The sequence below is a fragment of the Manduca sexta genome, chromosome 8 (assembly GCF_014839805.1).
Source record: "Manduca sexta isolate Smith_Timp_Sample1 chromosome 8, JHU_Msex_v1.0, whole genome shotgun sequence".
NCBI classification, from domain to species: domain Eukaryota; kingdom Metazoa; phylum Arthropoda; class Insecta; order Lepidoptera; family Sphingidae; genus Manduca; species Manduca sexta.
In genome coordinates, this window is record NC_051122.1 from 11,915,588 (window position 1) to 11,933,395 (window position 17,808).

Consider the following 17,808-nt stretch of genomic DNA (forward strand, 5'->3'; position numbering starts at 1 on the left):
AAAGAAATATTGTAAAATCCCACAGCCAATCCAAGGGGCATTAGGTGGCAGATGATCATAACTTAGGCATTGCTGGTATTTGTTTATTTATTTATCATTATTATTTTCTATTGTAAGTAATTAATATTACTTACATAAACAATTATTTATATTTAGACGTTCGTATTGTTGTTTTGTTATGTTTTTTAATGCCAGCAATAAATACATCTTTCTTTCTTTCTTTCTAAATCGTCAAGTAACATGTGTGGAGATGTGTGATGCGTCAAATTTACATAACGACGCCTTCAAAATTAGTCTTTTTTAATACAGGCACGGTAAATGATCTGATGCTTGGTGAAGTAGGGTCCATTTGAATGTCGAATGACGAGAGATTACCTCTCGACAGCCCCTATACCGCTTACTACTTCTTCTTACTTCTTCTTATGTTCGTACCCCTTGACAGAACAGCGATGAATTCATCTCGTCGTATGCAAAAAGTAAACAGAATTTAAAGTAACCGCGCAAATGCAAATTAAATACATATTTAATACCCATCAGCATAATGCTACCACAGTTGGTACTAATTGAGAAAAACTTTGCTTTAAAAGTGTCACTTATAATTAGAAGATTTTAAGCACATTACATTTTGTTTAGGGATACACTCGCAACGGAGCTTTTTTATATTTTTTGGTTTTCTAGCGTATATATTTTTTAATCCTGGCACGAAAGTTTGTCTTAGATCTGATGGTTAATGCAGTGGAGTCCAAATTTTACGTTAACTCATATAAAACGTCACGTCTAGGTACTTCCTCTGAAGTTCAAACCTTGAAGATCACCACAATAGTATTAACATATCAACTGAGCAGTCTGGTTGATATTGAAAAGCCACTAATCAGCAGAAGTCACTATGACGGGTCTTTTACTACGTATAAGATTATTACAATCAAAACGGTCAAATAGAGATTACATTATTCATATTACAAATCATTCTTTAACTCCCTTTTTGTAATAAACATACTTTGCATTATTTTGACCCTCACCAAGTATCCTCAGTCTGACTCTGTATAAAAAAGGTTCGGTTAAGACTTATAAACAGCTTCCAAGCGTGAATACGAATATAGCACGTGTTTCGCGCGTGCCAGTAAGCCCCACAAGACCTTAGGAATATGATATACCACTGGATTTACTGGCAGTGGTTATTTACATGATCCTGATGCTGTCGCTGGTTGCTTTGTCATCTACATTTATGAAATGTTCTTAAACAAGTTTGTGAAAAGAGTTTGACTTATGAGGGATCAAGTCATTAAATATAATGAAGTAATGAATCTTCTGGATAACCAATTTGAATTTTACGATGTTCTTGAGTAATATGTATCTTGTTTTATGTAGTAGACCCTCGCTACAGAATGTTGTCTTTGGATAGACGGTGAAGTGTTCGGAGTCCATAAGTTATTCTTCTGTCTTTTCTCACTAAAGTACCCAAGACTCCTTTAGCATTGATGTTTATTATTTATTACATAACTGAATAACGAGGGAGCTGCTTGCTGATGTAGAGTCGTGATTATAAGAAGTAGCCATATCACCAGAACTTTTAAATACATAGCATGAAATGAAATGAAATGATTTATTTGAATCTGTAAAATGTTATACATTATTTAGATTCCGTCAATATTAACTCTACCACCAGTTCGGAAAGCAGTTTTCACCAGAGAAGAACGGGCAAGAAATTCTGGTGTTGCTCTTTTCAATCAGTTTAGGGTAAAGACTACAGTACATGATAAAGTGATAAGAGAAAAAAAAAGTTTAGAGCAGTTCATTTATAGGCTCGTGAAATAAGGAATAAATTAATTTAAATTTTTATATGACTGCACAACCTTCTCAGGAATCATGAAATTTCTCTATTATCTTTATAATTATTTCCTCCCAGTACCTCTAGCAATTAGAAATTAGAAATATAAGCGAAATGGGCAGAACAGTCCACACAAGCAGCACCCGTTCACGAGTATGACGCATGTGCCAGCCATCGAACCGATGACAAAAAATAAAGCCCGGAGTTTCTTTCTGCCTTTCTTCTTCGGATAGTCATCGCTTAGGTAGTTAGTGAAAGGCTGGTAGGTTAGCTAGGTTAGGGCTTTTATTGTCCTCACCGGTGAGGATCGCGACGCGTTTCTCCCTTATTGCTTATTCAAAAATACATATATACATCATTTTATTTCTTCTTCCCTGCCAGCCCGAGCTGGCTTCTTTGTTACTAAGTATATTTTTCATTTATTTTATTTTCAATATAAATTGTCTTTATTTATATAAGCTAATCTAATTAAGTAATAATTAAATGTTCTCATGTACCTTGACTTATCATAAGTGCAACCATGTTCGCCTACGTGATGAATAAAGCATTTTTTTTTTTTTTTTATCGGCCTCCTCAACCATATTGTAGGGAAGTGGCCGACCCGTCACACGACGCCGCCGCAGGTACAGACAGTTAGAGAGTATTTCATACCCAAGCCGCTTACAGTTATATTACAAATAAAGAGAAAGAAAATATATATATATATATATATATATATATATATATATATATATATATATATATATATATATATATATCTCTATATATATATATATGTATAAGCTTTATTACACAACTTGCGCTTAATAGTGGCTTCGAATTTCGCAATATTTAGGGATTTGATCTCAGTGGGAATTTTGTTATAAAAATGTATACAGTAACCCTTAAAAGACTTGTTGATCTTTTGGAGCCTTGTTTTGTGATTAAGTAATTTATTTTTGTTTCTAGTATTTAAACTATGGATATCGCTAACTTTTGGAAAATTTTCTATATTTTTATGGATGGCACCGCATTGTTTTAACCCTGAAACAAATGACTTTCATAATGTCTACCAATTACCCTACAACTACATCCTTGGCTACAACCTTCAAACTGGCACACAACAGTATAATGCTGTTTGGAATCAGGAATAAACATTGCGGTGGTAGTGACTGACAGATTCTCGCAGACGATGGTAGTACTGGTGGTACTGGTGGTAGGAAAGATGTTGTATCCACCTGGATGGCGACCAGCGTACACAAGATATTAAAAGGCGCCATAGTGAACCATAGAAGTATGTCTCATTCCGGGTTCACCCTGTGTATATCTGGATCTAAACAAGCTAGCATCATTGTGTTAATAGGTAATTATCGCTCGTCAGTCGACACACTATTTGAGCCCTATTCCATTAACCATCAGGCAAGGTCACTTTGCTGGACCCTTTTAATAAAGACCTGATAACTGATAAGGTTAATGGTGATCTCTAACCATTAAGGATATATTACTGATTTGCCAACCATCAGCCAGAAATTGATATTCAGTTTACAATCTTTCTATATAAAACCATGAATAATATCCGCCAACTTCAACTTTATTTAAACCAAGATGTTGAGCCAGAAAAGATATGGCTATTTGCAAATCGTCTCAACGGATCTATTTTTGCGTTGAGTTAGTAGCATATTTCCTTCGCTGCCGAATGCAATGCAAATTGGAGCTACCGAGAATTTAAATTTTTATGAATTTTAAAACTAGTTTCCAGGTGAAAATGGTAAGAAACTATTACTGGAGATTTTAAAATTCAGTGGCCTCCGGAATGCGGAAGAATAACAGTTATGATGTTGGTTAAAATTTGAATCAAGATATCTTGAAGTATTATAACAATAGTTAGGATAAAAATATTTTTAAGAGGGTATTTATTACACTTTTGCTATAAAAATACGGAACGTTTGACAGACCGATAGACGGCCGCGTTCAGTTGTTACAGACCTAGAGGACGATATCACTGGCTATTCGTCGTAAAAAGGAGTTTCTATAACTGCAAATCTCCACAAGACCGCAGTTCCGTTCTCACCGCGCTCCTCGTCCCCTCGACCTTTTTAATAGTTCCGGCCCGGTGCCCACAAATGTGATAAAGGATAGAAAAATCATGCACTATAAAACGTACACACTACAGTAACAATTGACCAGCTTATCGCTACGAGCCATCTCTCCCAGATAACCATGGGTAACACCAAAGTCACCAAAAAAACAATTGGTTTTTACCATTTTTAAAGGATCCAAGTTTGGAAAATTCTGATACTAAGAGTTTTTTTCGATGGAACATTGTCATTGAAGTCTGGCAGAACGAACAAGAAATTAGCACGATCAGATTAAATACGCGGAAGCTTCATTATATTATGACTAGCTTTTGCTCACGGCTTCGCCCGCGTGAAGGAGTTTTCTGGAATAAATGTCCCACTATATAGGTATATTTACCCCAGATATTAGCCTATATATAAGGCAGGGTAGGGTAAGGTACTTCCTAGAGTCTTAAGCTACCTCCCTACCAATTTTCAGCCAAATCGGTTCAGCCGTTCTTGAGTTATAAATAGTGTAACAAACACGACTTTCTTTTATATATATAGATTTGCTCATGGTATTATAGTGTTTCATACAGCCACAACCAAAGACGTCCCTGATGACTCATTACCTCGCCACGTAGTTCGCATCGTATTCGCTTCGCAATTCGCGTGATTTGAGTTTCTGTTTACACTCCCGCGGTGGGTTCATTTGTTTTAAGCAAGCGCCGCGAGTTGAGTGGCGAGAGGCAAGTCGCGAGCGCGCTGTTTCTCTCGACTTGCGACTCGCCTTGCGTCTCGTGTCACCGCTCGGGACAGAGTGTAATTGAGCCATTACAGTCTTAAAATACATACGCTGTACTAAATGGCAATAATAAAATGAACTGTCTGTACTACAGACAACGTGACGATCACCTCAGAACAATGCTTTGAGACACGACATTTAGATCGTGGCACGACTTCTATCACTAACAGTCGACGGAAATGATCGCAACGGTCGCATCGCCAATATAGCAACAAATAACAATCCATTGCCTCAGAAACTTTTAAATAAACTTTACACTATTTATCTTTAACTCCATTATGCTCCATTTCTACGTTTCGATCATTATGTTGGACCCCGTAGAACGTCGCAAAAAAAACGTCACAAGAGTCTGTGTCGTTTCATTGAGATTGTTCGAGAGACAGTCAGTTAATTGAAAATAATATTCTATTTTAGAATCAGAATACGTCAAAGGCTTAGATAATTATCAATCCAAATCAAAGCATATTGCGAACTAGAATCACACGGTGACATAACAAACACGAACGAAAGTTAATGTCGTTTAATAGTCACGATTGCGATTGGTCGAGAGACCATGTGTGAATCACATGTCAGTCTCTCGACCAATCTATTGTTACGCGCCGCTATCCTAGCCTATGACATCGGGCGTTTCCGGAAGTATTCGGCTGCGCGGGCAGGCTGGCAGAAGAGAAGAATGTCACGCGGTGACTCTTCTATTATTCTCTCGGTTTGGCGGTTGTAAAAAATGTTATTATATATATTATTTCGCTAATATAATGTTAACTGTAAAAAGAGAGTTTAGCACTATATTCCGAACTTGTTACACAATACGAATATGAGGTATTTATCAAGATGCAGCGCGGCGTCGTGCTACGAGATTTCAAGCTAAACTTCAAAATCGAATATTTTTTGATTCTGAGAGATTTTATATGAAATAAACACCAAATTTTTCTAACGGGAAAGGTTCATATTTATCTTTAATAATGAGATTTTGAAACCCATGAGTTGATTTACTCATAAAAAGAATATACGCAGTAAATAAAATAAAAAATCTTAATATAGCACATGTTTTAATTCTTTTAATAAGAACATAGCCACTTAACATTAAAAAGATTCAACAGAAAATTAAATTATATTGCGATTTAAAATCAAACAATATTCTGTACATCTTTGAACATATAAAATAATTCTCATCGTAGATCTCACTCAAATCTGATAAACATCTAATCACTGACTTACCAATCTCCGACATTTAAAATTTTCGCTTTAGAACTGATTTTTCAATCATCAGATAAAATATGTTGTTCGATAAAACATGATCAAATAAAATATGACAATTGTAACAAAAAAATTGACAAGAATTGCCGCATTTTTAATATGGCAGAATATAATTTATTTAACATCTGATCATTGAAACATCAGCGGCTAAGGCAACAAAACTGGTTACTTAATTTACTTTAAAATTCCTTGATAAAAGCACTAAATATTCAAGCCAATTTTTCACAACTTCACCGTAGTATCAGAACTGTATCCGAGATCCTGTTCTAAATAATTGCCATATTTCGATTTCTTAGCAGCGGCATTTGGCTCGTGTCCAGTGCCTTTTGTATTGTCACCCGCTCTGACCGCTGAATTGTATACATCTGCGCTGTCGTTTTTACAAACCCGCTTTTTATAGTCTTCTATAGATATCTTTCTAGACTTGTCCATTGGTTCCGTTGGCGTTTTACTTGTGGCATTTTTGGCATCTCTCGGTGTATTTTCTTGTGCGTTGGACGGCTGCGTTGAAATGAAGAAATTTGATAACACCATTTCGTTCGTCGGTATTGGTAAAATTGGCGGTGAATATTCACTTGATTTTAACGTCCTCGCATCTTCGCTGATTAAAGGGGCTGTTTTAGGCCTTTTTGTCAGTTCTTTTTCCAGCAATGAATGTTGTCTATTTACTTCATGTACGCCGTATTCATAAGGCCTCTTTGATGTTTTTTTAGAATTGTTATTAATAGCAATTCCATTGACTTGCTCTAATGAGGCTTGACTGTGTTTATCAGTATTTTTTCGTATGGGCGTCTTAGGTGCATTACTTTTACTCGGTTTTCCGTTTGTTGGTTCAGGTTGAGTATGTGCTCTAAGAATATCAAAATGAACTCTTTGGTTTCCTGTAGCAGTATTTGTAGCCATACACGGAGCTGATGAAGCGACATTATTAATTCCCCTCACATATCCGTTATTCCAACCAGCGCTTGAACAATTAGGGGTTTGTAAATTAATTTGGTATTGTAAAGGCTGGGTTTGATTGAAATTCGTGTTCGGTTGCCACTGAGGAGCTTGCTGCGGGGGGAGATGCGGGAGCGGCGCACCATGACCAGGGTTCATGTAATGATAATTTAAATTCCGGTCACCAACGTTATTCCCAAACGTTCGGTGCCCAGTTGGTAAATGTATGTTAGCAACTGCTGCCTCATATGAAGGTAAAATAGGATAATTGGACGGATAAGGTGATGGTGGAACACTGTAATTTGGCATTTGTTGTAGGGGTAGGCGATGTTGTGTCGTACCCATATTAGGAGGCCTTTGCGGAGCAGTCAATAGTTGGACCATACTTCTGTTTTGAGCGTTATGTCCCGGGCTATTAACAGCTGCTGGTGATGAGTAACTTAAAAAAGATTGAGAAAACCTGGCATGCGTGCCTTGATTTGAAGCCGCTTTCGTGTTCGTTGGGATAGCATAATCTTTGGTCACTGGTGTATACTTAACCCTAGGCTTCGAAACACCTGAATTCACGTAGCTTATAACGGGTATTATATTTGCAACAGTAGATACAACAGTAGCAGGAGTAGTAGAAGCAAGTTCTGCAATACTTGAAGTAGAATTATTGGCTTGAGGACTCTTCAATACTTCTAAACTATTTTTCTCTAGAGGTTGCTGGTTTGAGGATTTTGCAATTTTTTTTCCAGAAGTTTCCTTGCAAGGGATTTCTTCAATGCTACTTACATCGTTTTCAAAAACTATACTATCTTTAAAAGACGTCCGACGAATGGAAGGTACTTCAGATGTTTCATAATTTTCTTCAGTTAATATCGGCATGTCTAATGGCTTAGGCTCATTATATTTAGCCCCTTCTATGTTTACACTTTTCAGTTTATGTTTTGAAGGTAACTTCGTTGCTTTATCATTAAATTTGTTAATATTCTGAAGTTGTTTTGAAGCACTGTCTATCACAGCGACTTCACGTTCAGATAATGACTTAACTTCATTAAATATATCTTTTCGGACTTTGATAGTATCGAATATTTTTTTAATAGTTGGTGCATGCCTTTTTTTGTTTGATTCTATTTTATCAATATTGCTTTTAGGTTCTCGAGTTTTATCTTCAGCAAACTGTTTTCGTTCTTTCTTATCTTTCTTTTGTTGTCTTGCGACTGTTTCGGAGTCGCGCTTAGTAATATAAAGAATGTTTGTTTGCTTATTTTTAGTTGTAATTTGAATTTCTAAAGGCTTTTCACTAGAAGGAAAATTAATTACAGGTTTTGTGTAAGTATCACGACAACTTGTTTCATCAATTAAATTTATATTATTCTTTCGTGGAGTTGCCTTTAAATTGCTTACATCTCTACTAGATTTTTTTATTATTTTGGTAGGTTGTGATTTGTTTAAATCATCATTTCTTTTGAATGTTTCAATAATTTTATTATTTTCACATTTTGAAGCAATTGATTCTCCAGAATTTTCTATCACTACTATTTCATCGCTTGTCTCTTTTGTTTCCTTATCAATTTTATTAGACAATCCATTTGTATTCAGTAGATTATCTATAATGACTACGTCTGTTTCATCATTAAGTTTATCTAAACTAGAGCTTTCTTCTTCTTCTTTCTTGACTACAATGTCTTCCGTAATGAATTTTTGAGTGATAGTCAAACCCACTAGACCCTTATTTCTTTTAAAGTCAATTTTATTTAAATTTCTATGAAATTTCGTTTTAGACACTACTCTATCTTTTATGTGTGATGAGGTATCCTTATTTCCTTCTTGTACTTTCCATTGTCCTTTATTATTGTCATATTTTATTTTCATACACATATCATTAGTATTGTTATTATCTTCACAAACAACTATTCTATTTGTACTGTTAATATCTTCTGTTTTGTTATAATATTTTATATATTTCTTGTAGTACCAAGGAAACTTTTTGAAATCGACGATTTCAATGGCTAATTGTTTTATTTGATAACAGACGTCATTTTTTGTTGACAATGGCTTGGGCATTTTAATATTTACGGGGTCATTTGTGCCTGTGAGATCAATGGTCTCGATCTGCGTCTTACCCGGCATATTGGTAACGTTTTTGTGCATAGAACCTGGAATCAAAAGAATTACATTAGTTATAATAGTTGTGAATTAGTAATTTATATTATACACCTTAAATGCTATTGTTCCTACAATTTCTATCTAAAGTTTCTACCCTCTAATGGACCATACCATGCTTGCCTTAAATTAGAGGAGGGAAACAGAATGGAATATATGGAATATATTTGTGATACCTTACAATATTTTCGTCGAGTTTAAAATATTTTCCTATACACCAGTTCAATAATAAATTATAAACATGCACAACTTACTGCAGAATACGTGTAACAAAAGCAAAGGATTTAACGATAATGAAAAACATTTGTTATTCTTCAGACCAAATGGTTCCGGTAGAACCCGATAAGAATTGTATGTGATCAGATCTAATGCAAAGGTCATGCCGGACTTTCAATAACTAGCTTGACTCGTTAATCTTCGTATCCTATCAAATGTAACTATAACAATGATTTGAAGGTATAGTGCGAAAGAGGTAAAATAACTACATTGACGCACTTATAGTTCGACGAATCTGTTCTTATTATGGGGCACTTCTTGAACAATTCACTTTTTTAAACTTATATTTTTCATCTTTACTAGAGATTGAATCCAGAGTAGTCACAGTTGCCACATCATCATTAACTAAACCAATAACTAATCAAAAGTAATGAATAACTTTATACAATGTACTTACTTCCTAAATAACAGCACGAATCACTGTGAGGTAATTTAAAGCAAAGCTTAATAAGATCGTCGTGGATGTCTTCGTCATACTCCTCAACACACGCGTTCATGCCGTTTCAACTGCAAAGAAATATATATGTAAATACATTGGAAACAACGTCGCAAAGTTGGATTAATAAATCTGTTTACCATCACAATGCACAATGCCTAAAACCTCTTCTTAAGCGAGTAATACCCGAATTAGGTAATGGTAGGTCTTTGATTATACTACATCTAAGTAGTAGTAGTAGTTTTTGTTTTAAATATATAACCAATATAATTACTGGACTAAATATCCATTTTAAGATTTAATATATCGGTCAAAAGACAAAAAAATACTAAAGTGTATACGTTTAATGCAAGTGAGTCAGCGTGAAACAGAGAACAGTAAAATTTTACTTAGCAGCTGTTTCTTTTTCAGAAATGAAAACTCTATTGAAAAACTGGTGGCCCAAGGACAGGCAAAATGAAAAAGAACGAGAGGCAGATCCCCCATTCGCTGAACTTATTCGATCAAAATGGCAATACAGTTCTCCATGACAGCGTGTACAAGCAGCGCTAGTGACCGACAAAAAGGGAGTATTACTTGAGAATATAACCGAGAAGACTGACAATGGCGACAACTTTCCATGTATCACCATCGCAACAACCACTATCACTCTATCAAGAATACCTGATTAAGAAGTTTTTTTTTGAATTCACACTAGGAACAAAAGTAGAAGCGGTACCTTAAGATAACTCAAACAAGGGATAGCACAGGAACGCAAATAGAGAAATTAAAGAACAGAATAAACGACTGTTCAGTATTAGGAAGCAATTGGCGACATCAAGAAGCGACCCTTATCCGCCGCGACGAAAATCCGACTGCAATTCTCATTTCGGCTAGTCGCTTGCGCATTCGATGTGACTCGGGTAGCTTCGGGTGTAATCGGAAACACGCGACACAGGTACTCTGAAGTCTCGATGGCATTCAAGTTCAACAAAACTAAACACAAATGGCATAGGTATAGGTATACGATTTAGAAAAACAGTGGCAGGATACGTCTGAATATAATCGAATAGGTACATTGAGAGCTTATGATCAGAAATCTTTGGTTACAGTGAAAGGATTCCATAATTCTACACAATTATAATTCCCGAGTGCATTTCACTTACACCAGGCCCATAGCTTCTCATTTTATCAAACAAAAAAGTCTCTCTAATATATATCAGGCAAAACTTAAGACTAGATAATAAACTACCACTATCTGGGACATTTCGTACAGCCGAACCGATGCCGGCGGCCCCGGAGGCTGGTCGAGCGGTAATCAGATTGCGGAGGGAACGGAGGGACTCCCTCTGACGAGGGCACGAAGTAGGTCACGCATAATGGACACGCGTCGAGGCAGACGCGCGGAGCAAGGCTCAACGTTTGAGCTCTATTTTTATCCTATGGGTTATATAAAGAACTTATTTCCAACGATAGATAAAGCATTAAAATCGTGGCTATTGTTTGGTATTTTTTTTTATAAATTAGTAAAAAAAGAAATGGATATATACCTAGTTTCCGTCGTTTAATTAACATATATTTGAATGAAAAATACGCCATATAAAAACTATATTAGGTAAAAATAACTCAAATATATTTATATACATTTGTACTGAGTACAAAATATGTATAAATACTATAAGAGCTAGTTAGTGTTTTCAACCTCCTTGTGTACGTTAAAGTACTCATGAAAAAGTCCAAGCTTATTATTTATTCATTTAATGCACATATTTTTTGTCATTTCAGCATATTGCAAATAGAACAAACAATATTATGATACAGCAACACGTGTTTTTTTAATATGTAGGTGTAATGTATCCGTTAACAGATAAACAATCCATTTCTTCGTTATATGACTGTTTTAAGGTTACAATTATATTGTTATTTTAATTTTAAAAAGCAGAATAATTCCGTATAACGAGAGTAGTATTATTTTTATTAGGAATAAAAACTTTATGGATTCCAGTTCTTCTCGCATCTAAAAACCGGCTAATGTTTTCTAGTTTTTAACCACATGCATATGCAAATTCGATTTACAGCGATATCGTGAAAATTATAATAAAATGTGTCATAAACAAATCTTTCACATAATGAAAAAAAAGAGTAGAAATCAATAAACTATTTGATTTTAGGAGTACCTATAATATGTAAATTGAAAATACACAGATCTATGCCTAAAATTGTGTTGAAATACTAGCATCAAACAAAAACAATAAAAGGCACAAATAATACCGGAAAGAAAAAAGAACTTACATTTTATTATGTAGTAAGCGAAAGCAAACGCAATGCAAATAAACAACACGTCTTCTTAACATCAGCTCATAACACGAACTAATATTAAAACATGGGGGCACTAAATCACAATCCTCAAACTGACAATGAAAAAATATTTGCAATCTTAGAACACGACTTATGCTGAATTTGAAATTGGAACCGCATGTTGACGCTTGGAGTTCTATCGTTAGTGTATCCAATGTAATTTAAATCATTTCGTTGTAATAATAAAATTCATTTTACTTTGCACGTAGTAACACATGCCTTGTATTGTTTTTTTTTTTTGTATTAATAAAGAAGGTTTTATAGTTACTGCCGAATACGCAGAAAGAGTTTCGATATGGCCTAGATGAAGTTTAGTTATAAAAAAGTATTATAAACATAATATAGAGAGAAAGAGAATATTAAATTCAGTCCGGAATTCAGCTATAGTGGCCCCCGTAAGTGTCACGTTCTAGGATCAACATAATTATGCCGGCTGGCGAGGCATAATCGCTCGTCGATAGTTGCTCTGTCTAATAACTCCTCTTACCAGTGTATTAGCGTAACTTTGCCATGCACATAAAAATCCATAATCTATTTAACTTATAAAATATAGGGGCCCTTCGTGTATCCACGTAACGTTACGCAACAAGATAATTGCAAAGTTGCGATTAAAAGTGTCAATAAACAATATTTTTTTCTTGATAACAAACAGGAAGTGGTGCTGTTTTTTTTTCTTGATTAGAGACAAGATGTGTTTTGTTTTATGTAAATATTCCATAGAAAGAGTACGCGAAGCATGCCAACGGAATTCCATTTAACTACCGCGCCATTTAAATAATATAAACAATAACAATATTTTTTTTCTATCTATCCCAAAAATGGATAAAAACCGCTACCGTTTAAACTGAAATAATGACTTGCGAAATAACATAAGTAACCCCTGGACATTAGCTTAAAATTCATCATTAAAAGCATAAAAAAAAAAGATAGTTTTCCTATTTATAATGTAGATAGATATTTGCACAGACTTTTCGGATAGTCAACATCTCAGCCCCGTGACCAAGGCTGTCTTCGAAACATGAAAAAAAAATACAAACAACCGCGATAAATCCGAAAACTACTTTTATTTTGATATATTTTCCGTGAACATATGAAATCATTAAAGCGTTACAAGCTTACCAAGTATGTAACCAAGAACCAAACACATATATATAACTACCTCACCTAGTATACGCCTAGCTAACTTCGCTTAGTTATTCTGACGTGTTAATCGAAAGAGGAATGTCAATGGCAGGATATATAACTACCTCACCTAGTATGCGAGATACGCCTAGCTAAGTTTGCTTAGTTATTCTGCCGTGTTAATCGAAAGAGGAATGTCAATGGCAGGATATATAACTACCTCACCTAGTATGCGAGATACGCCTAGCTAAGTTTGCTTAGTTATTCTGCCGTGTTAATCGAAAGAGGAATGTCAATGGCAGGATATATAACTACCTCACCTAGTATGCGAGATACGCCTAGCTAAGTTTGCTTAGTTATTCTGCCGTGTTAATCGAAAGAGGAATGTCAAAGGCAGGATATATAACTACCTCACCTAGTATGCGAGATACGCCTAGCTAAGTTTGCTTAGTTATTCTGCCGTGGTAATTAAGAGGGCAGTAAGTCAAAGACGCGCAATTTTTTTATGATTTGGATAGTACGTTAAACGAACTTCCTATCTAGGTTTCACACATCTACGTAAATAATAAATGCATTTTGTTGATAAACAGCACTAAGAACGATAAGATAATCTAGTTAACCATGTAATCGACCAGAATCGCCTTTGACTGCCCCCTCGAAAACCATGGCATTTGCAACTGGTTTTAGTAGAAGCTAACATTCTATTCCTATGTTCCTGCAGACAAATCGATGGCTCCTAAGTAAACTACCGTATCTGAAATTGTGATTTACACTTTTATAGCGTTACGTTATCTATGTACTGTAATATGCCCTCAGCTTTCTCTATTTACTAACTCAGTTCCAAACCCACTAAAAAAGTTAATAAATGAAGATTTTTAATGGGTTTGGTAGTAAACAGGACATATACAGGGTCATTTTAACATTGCGTTACTAAATTAAACCATATACTCGTCTTCACCTTTGCTGACATTATCTCAAAAATCGATCGTTAATAATAAATATTTTCACCAAAAATCCTGGTTTTAGTTTTCTGATTTTTGTAGTTTAATACAAATAATCCGTATGCGTGGGTGTATATCTGACTGAAAGTATGGTGTCATTGCAACGAATTCCCTCAGAGCAGTAGTAATGGCTTTAGGGGTCGTAAATTTAAAATGACTTTTTATTAATATTTATTTTGTTCGAACTTACACTTTTTTATTTTTCATCGGCTCAAGTAACTTATAGTAAAGTGCTGTTTGTAACCGATGTCAAAATGATCCTATATAACGAAACGTTAAAAAGTGACAATCACTATTTTTTAGATACGACAGTTTACTTACGGGCGAAATATCCAGTAACTCGACACTTTCTCCTACGTTTAAGAGTTCCGTTGACATCAAAGATGGCTATTATGATAGAGCAGGCAAACAAACCTGCAAAGGGGGTACAGAGGACACCGGTCTCTTTGTTCGCATCATCCCTTTGAACAGGGGCTAAAGGAAGGCTGATTCATCCAGGCAAAAATTTAGAATACTAGTCATGACAGTGGATATCTCAAGAACACAATGCAGTGCCTCACATTGCTTTGGAATTAACAATTATGATTTTTTTTTTATTTCGGTTAGAATAGGTCGTAATGTAACTGTTTGTGGGTAGTACTATCGTTCGCCTATTTATCAGGCTAGGCAGCTCATCTGCCACAAATTTTTAAAACGGAAAAACTATATGAACTAACAGCCTGTTTAATATAGTGAGTGAGTTATCCGAAAGCCCAAATCACCCCCCAAATATCCTGTATCCCTGAAAGCATGGAAAGCCGTTGGTCCTGCGCCTGATCTCTCTCCGCTCATGTCGGACTGCCGTCTCACCGGACTATGAGAATGAAGGCACAGAGAGTGCACCTGTATATTGCGCACACACTTGAGCACATATTTCCTACGTACTTGACTGATTTCCGTTTTGATTCGCCGCCGTGGCCGAAATTTGATCGAGAAGAATCAACCCTACTGCATTGCTTTAAGGTTATTTACGATCCTCACATTGTGAATGTTTATAAACGGTAGAGATAGCATCAAGTGACCCAGTCTATGCAATATAAAAAATACTAAATTCCTATAAACTTGCTTATCCATTCATTGTTTCAGTTTAGTACGATGCTCCTTGGTTGTAGAAATAGGTGGTTATTAGAATCGTAACAATGATTATAATATTACCGGTACTTATTGTTGACAAAAATGCTTCGGGAAATCAATATTAGGGTAATACAAGACATGGTGTTAAAAACTATTTAAAGTATGCAATTCAAATGTTTCACAAGAGATTATTGAAAATCAAACTTATAGTCGTTTCTTTACGGCTGAAACTTGTATGGCAACGCACGCAACAATATGTACAGAATACGAAAGCACGTAACGTTGAATTTCAATTATTTTCGAGCTACGCGCTTTAGGTTTTACGCCATACTAATTTGGACCGTATGCTAAGCGCTTAAAATTCAGTTTCGTACTCTACAACCCACACGAGATTTAAAGTCTAATATCTGAAATCAAACTCAGGACCTATCACAAGCATCGGAATGTTCTACTCTTCGCCCTCTAATTCTCTACTAAGTAAATAAAAATGCAAAATATCGAACCCAAGATCTACCCAAAAGTGCAAACGAAAACAAACAAACATCATGCCTTTATCTCCGAAGGGTCAGCAGAGGACCACGGTGTGACGACAACGTCGCACATAATTCCACGTACTTAGATCAGTCATGCCACGAACGTCACGTACCATCTTGGTATATAAACACCATTTATACATGAAATAAAACAGACCAAAAATTCTCTCATGTCTCACTACAACCCATTACATAAACATTGCATATATGTAATATAAACCTATTCTATACTAATACTATATACTGTGTAAATTCCTGCTAGGGGTAGTAAAATAAATATATTTTGGTTTCCTAACTCAAATACTTCAGACAAATCATTTACTTTATAAAATTTGATATTTTTCAAGAAGCCCATAACGAATTAATTCTAATCATGCATTTCCTTTCCAGTCAAAATATTTGTAAAATTATAAAAAAAATCCGTAAATAGATTTTTTAAAAAAGTTATAGAAATAAAATAAAATCAAATTAAAAATACATCTGTTTACCGGCAGTCTATCACCACATCCCTAGTCTACTAACCTAATCAATAAATGATTCCAATCGTTATTTTGATTTATTTCAAAAATGGAACAGTCAGAACAAAGGTTTTTGACATGCTTACAAATCTATTTTGATTGGTCCATTCTCGGTATCAGATCGAAGATTGACATTAGAGGCGGATTGAACAGCTGTACAACACTAACCTGCTTACTTTAAATTTCACTAATCATCACATTTAACATCCACATTAAAAATTCCAGAACCGGAGTCCCTATAACTTCAACAGTCCACACACAACTGAAGTCGAAACTTAAAGTCCGTTTATATTTTTAAAAAGCGCACCGCTTTATAGTCTCTGTCGACCGTAAACAAAAACGAAATAAATTCAAAATTATCAAGGACGTTCGTAGCGACGTCGCATATAATCTCACGTAGATACTTGGATAATTAATGAGTTATGTACTTCACGTACCGAGTATACAAGCGCTATTTGTGCATGAAATAAATCATACTAAAAATCATCTCGTGTCACATTTTGTAGCGACAGCTTCGGCGTGACCAAGGGAAATAGGGATTCATTTCTATGTATATAGATAAGATTTACTTACATCCATAATTTGTAAACTTAACACTTCACTATAACCAGAGATCGTTTATCGTGTAAAGCACAACATGGAATACTGAGCAATATTATTCGAACAACCTCTTTATACTGACCTAACGGTTAAACAGAACCTTACAAATCTAAAATCCTTTTGTGAACACTCCAGGGTCGTAAAACAGCAAGCATTGTTCTTATTGATTGATGTTCAAAAATATTGTTCAGCTACAATAACTCGGGTAAAGTAATAATAATAAAAGTAAATTCTTGAAATAATTAACAAAGGATGAGCCATATAGAAATTCTCTGTCTCTTGTCTTTGCTACTCCATTGTGTAATCTTTTTGTGCGTGTTTTGAAAAAGATTTGAGGGTGTTGGGAGCGTCCCCTGATCACGAAATTCTCGGAAGTCCAAACCCAGGTAAAAAGCCCACATACATTAGTGCTCGACTTCAAAACCGAATCCTGGACGTCCCAGTGAACATTCTACACGCTGCCACTAAACTTAGCCGAGAAACAGTACTCAGTACTTCTTCATTCTCTTCTGCTACCCACCACCCAACTCTTATCTGGTGAAATACCATAACTTTTCACACACCTGAAATTATTTCGGTTACATTTACGATTAACTGTATACTTATTCTTAAATTTAATTGGGGACCCAATCTCTAGTTAATAAAGTTATAAAAGACCACACAAAGTGCCCTATCCTGAAATCGAACCCACTCTCAACCCACAAGCCCGTGTACCACTAAGCCAAGCGGGCGATAATAAACACAAGTTCAAATAAAGAAAGTGTAATATTCTTACAAAAAAAGAGTAAGAGCCTACCTGAGTCTTAAGCGAAAACAAAAAGTAAGACGTTGCTCTCTGCGGGTGACAAGTCGAAAA

At 35.3% G+C, this 17,808-nt stretch overlaps 1 protein-coding gene across 3 annotated transcripts; it reads right to left on the bottom strand.

Moving 5' to 3' along the window:
- Positions 1-5,714: 5,714 nt before the first annotated feature.
- Positions 5,715-16,994, bottom strand: LOC115447874. 3 transcript variants are annotated; one of them, XM_030175134.2, is made up of 3 exons: positions 16,926-16,994; positions 9,690-9,799; positions 5,715-9,009 (listed from the first exon to the last, which is right to left on the bottom strand). In XM_030175134.2, exons 2-3 carry the CDS (start codon positions 9,787-9,789, stop codon positions 6,149-6,151), a joined length of 2,961 nt encoding a protein of 986 aa, XP_030030994.2. In that variant the 5' UTR covers positions 9,790-9,799; positions 16,926-16,994; the 3' UTR covers positions 5,715-6,148. The 3 variants fall into 3 exon arrangements, with proteins under 3 accessions (XP_030030994.2, XP_030030993.2, XP_030030992.2); XM_030175133.2 differs by lacking the exon at positions 16,926-16,994 and adding an exon at positions 16,521-16,606; XM_030175132.2 differs by lacking the exon at positions 16,926-16,994 and adding an exon at positions 12,000-12,160.
- Between the last annotated feature and the right edge of the window lie 814 nt (positions 16,995-17,808).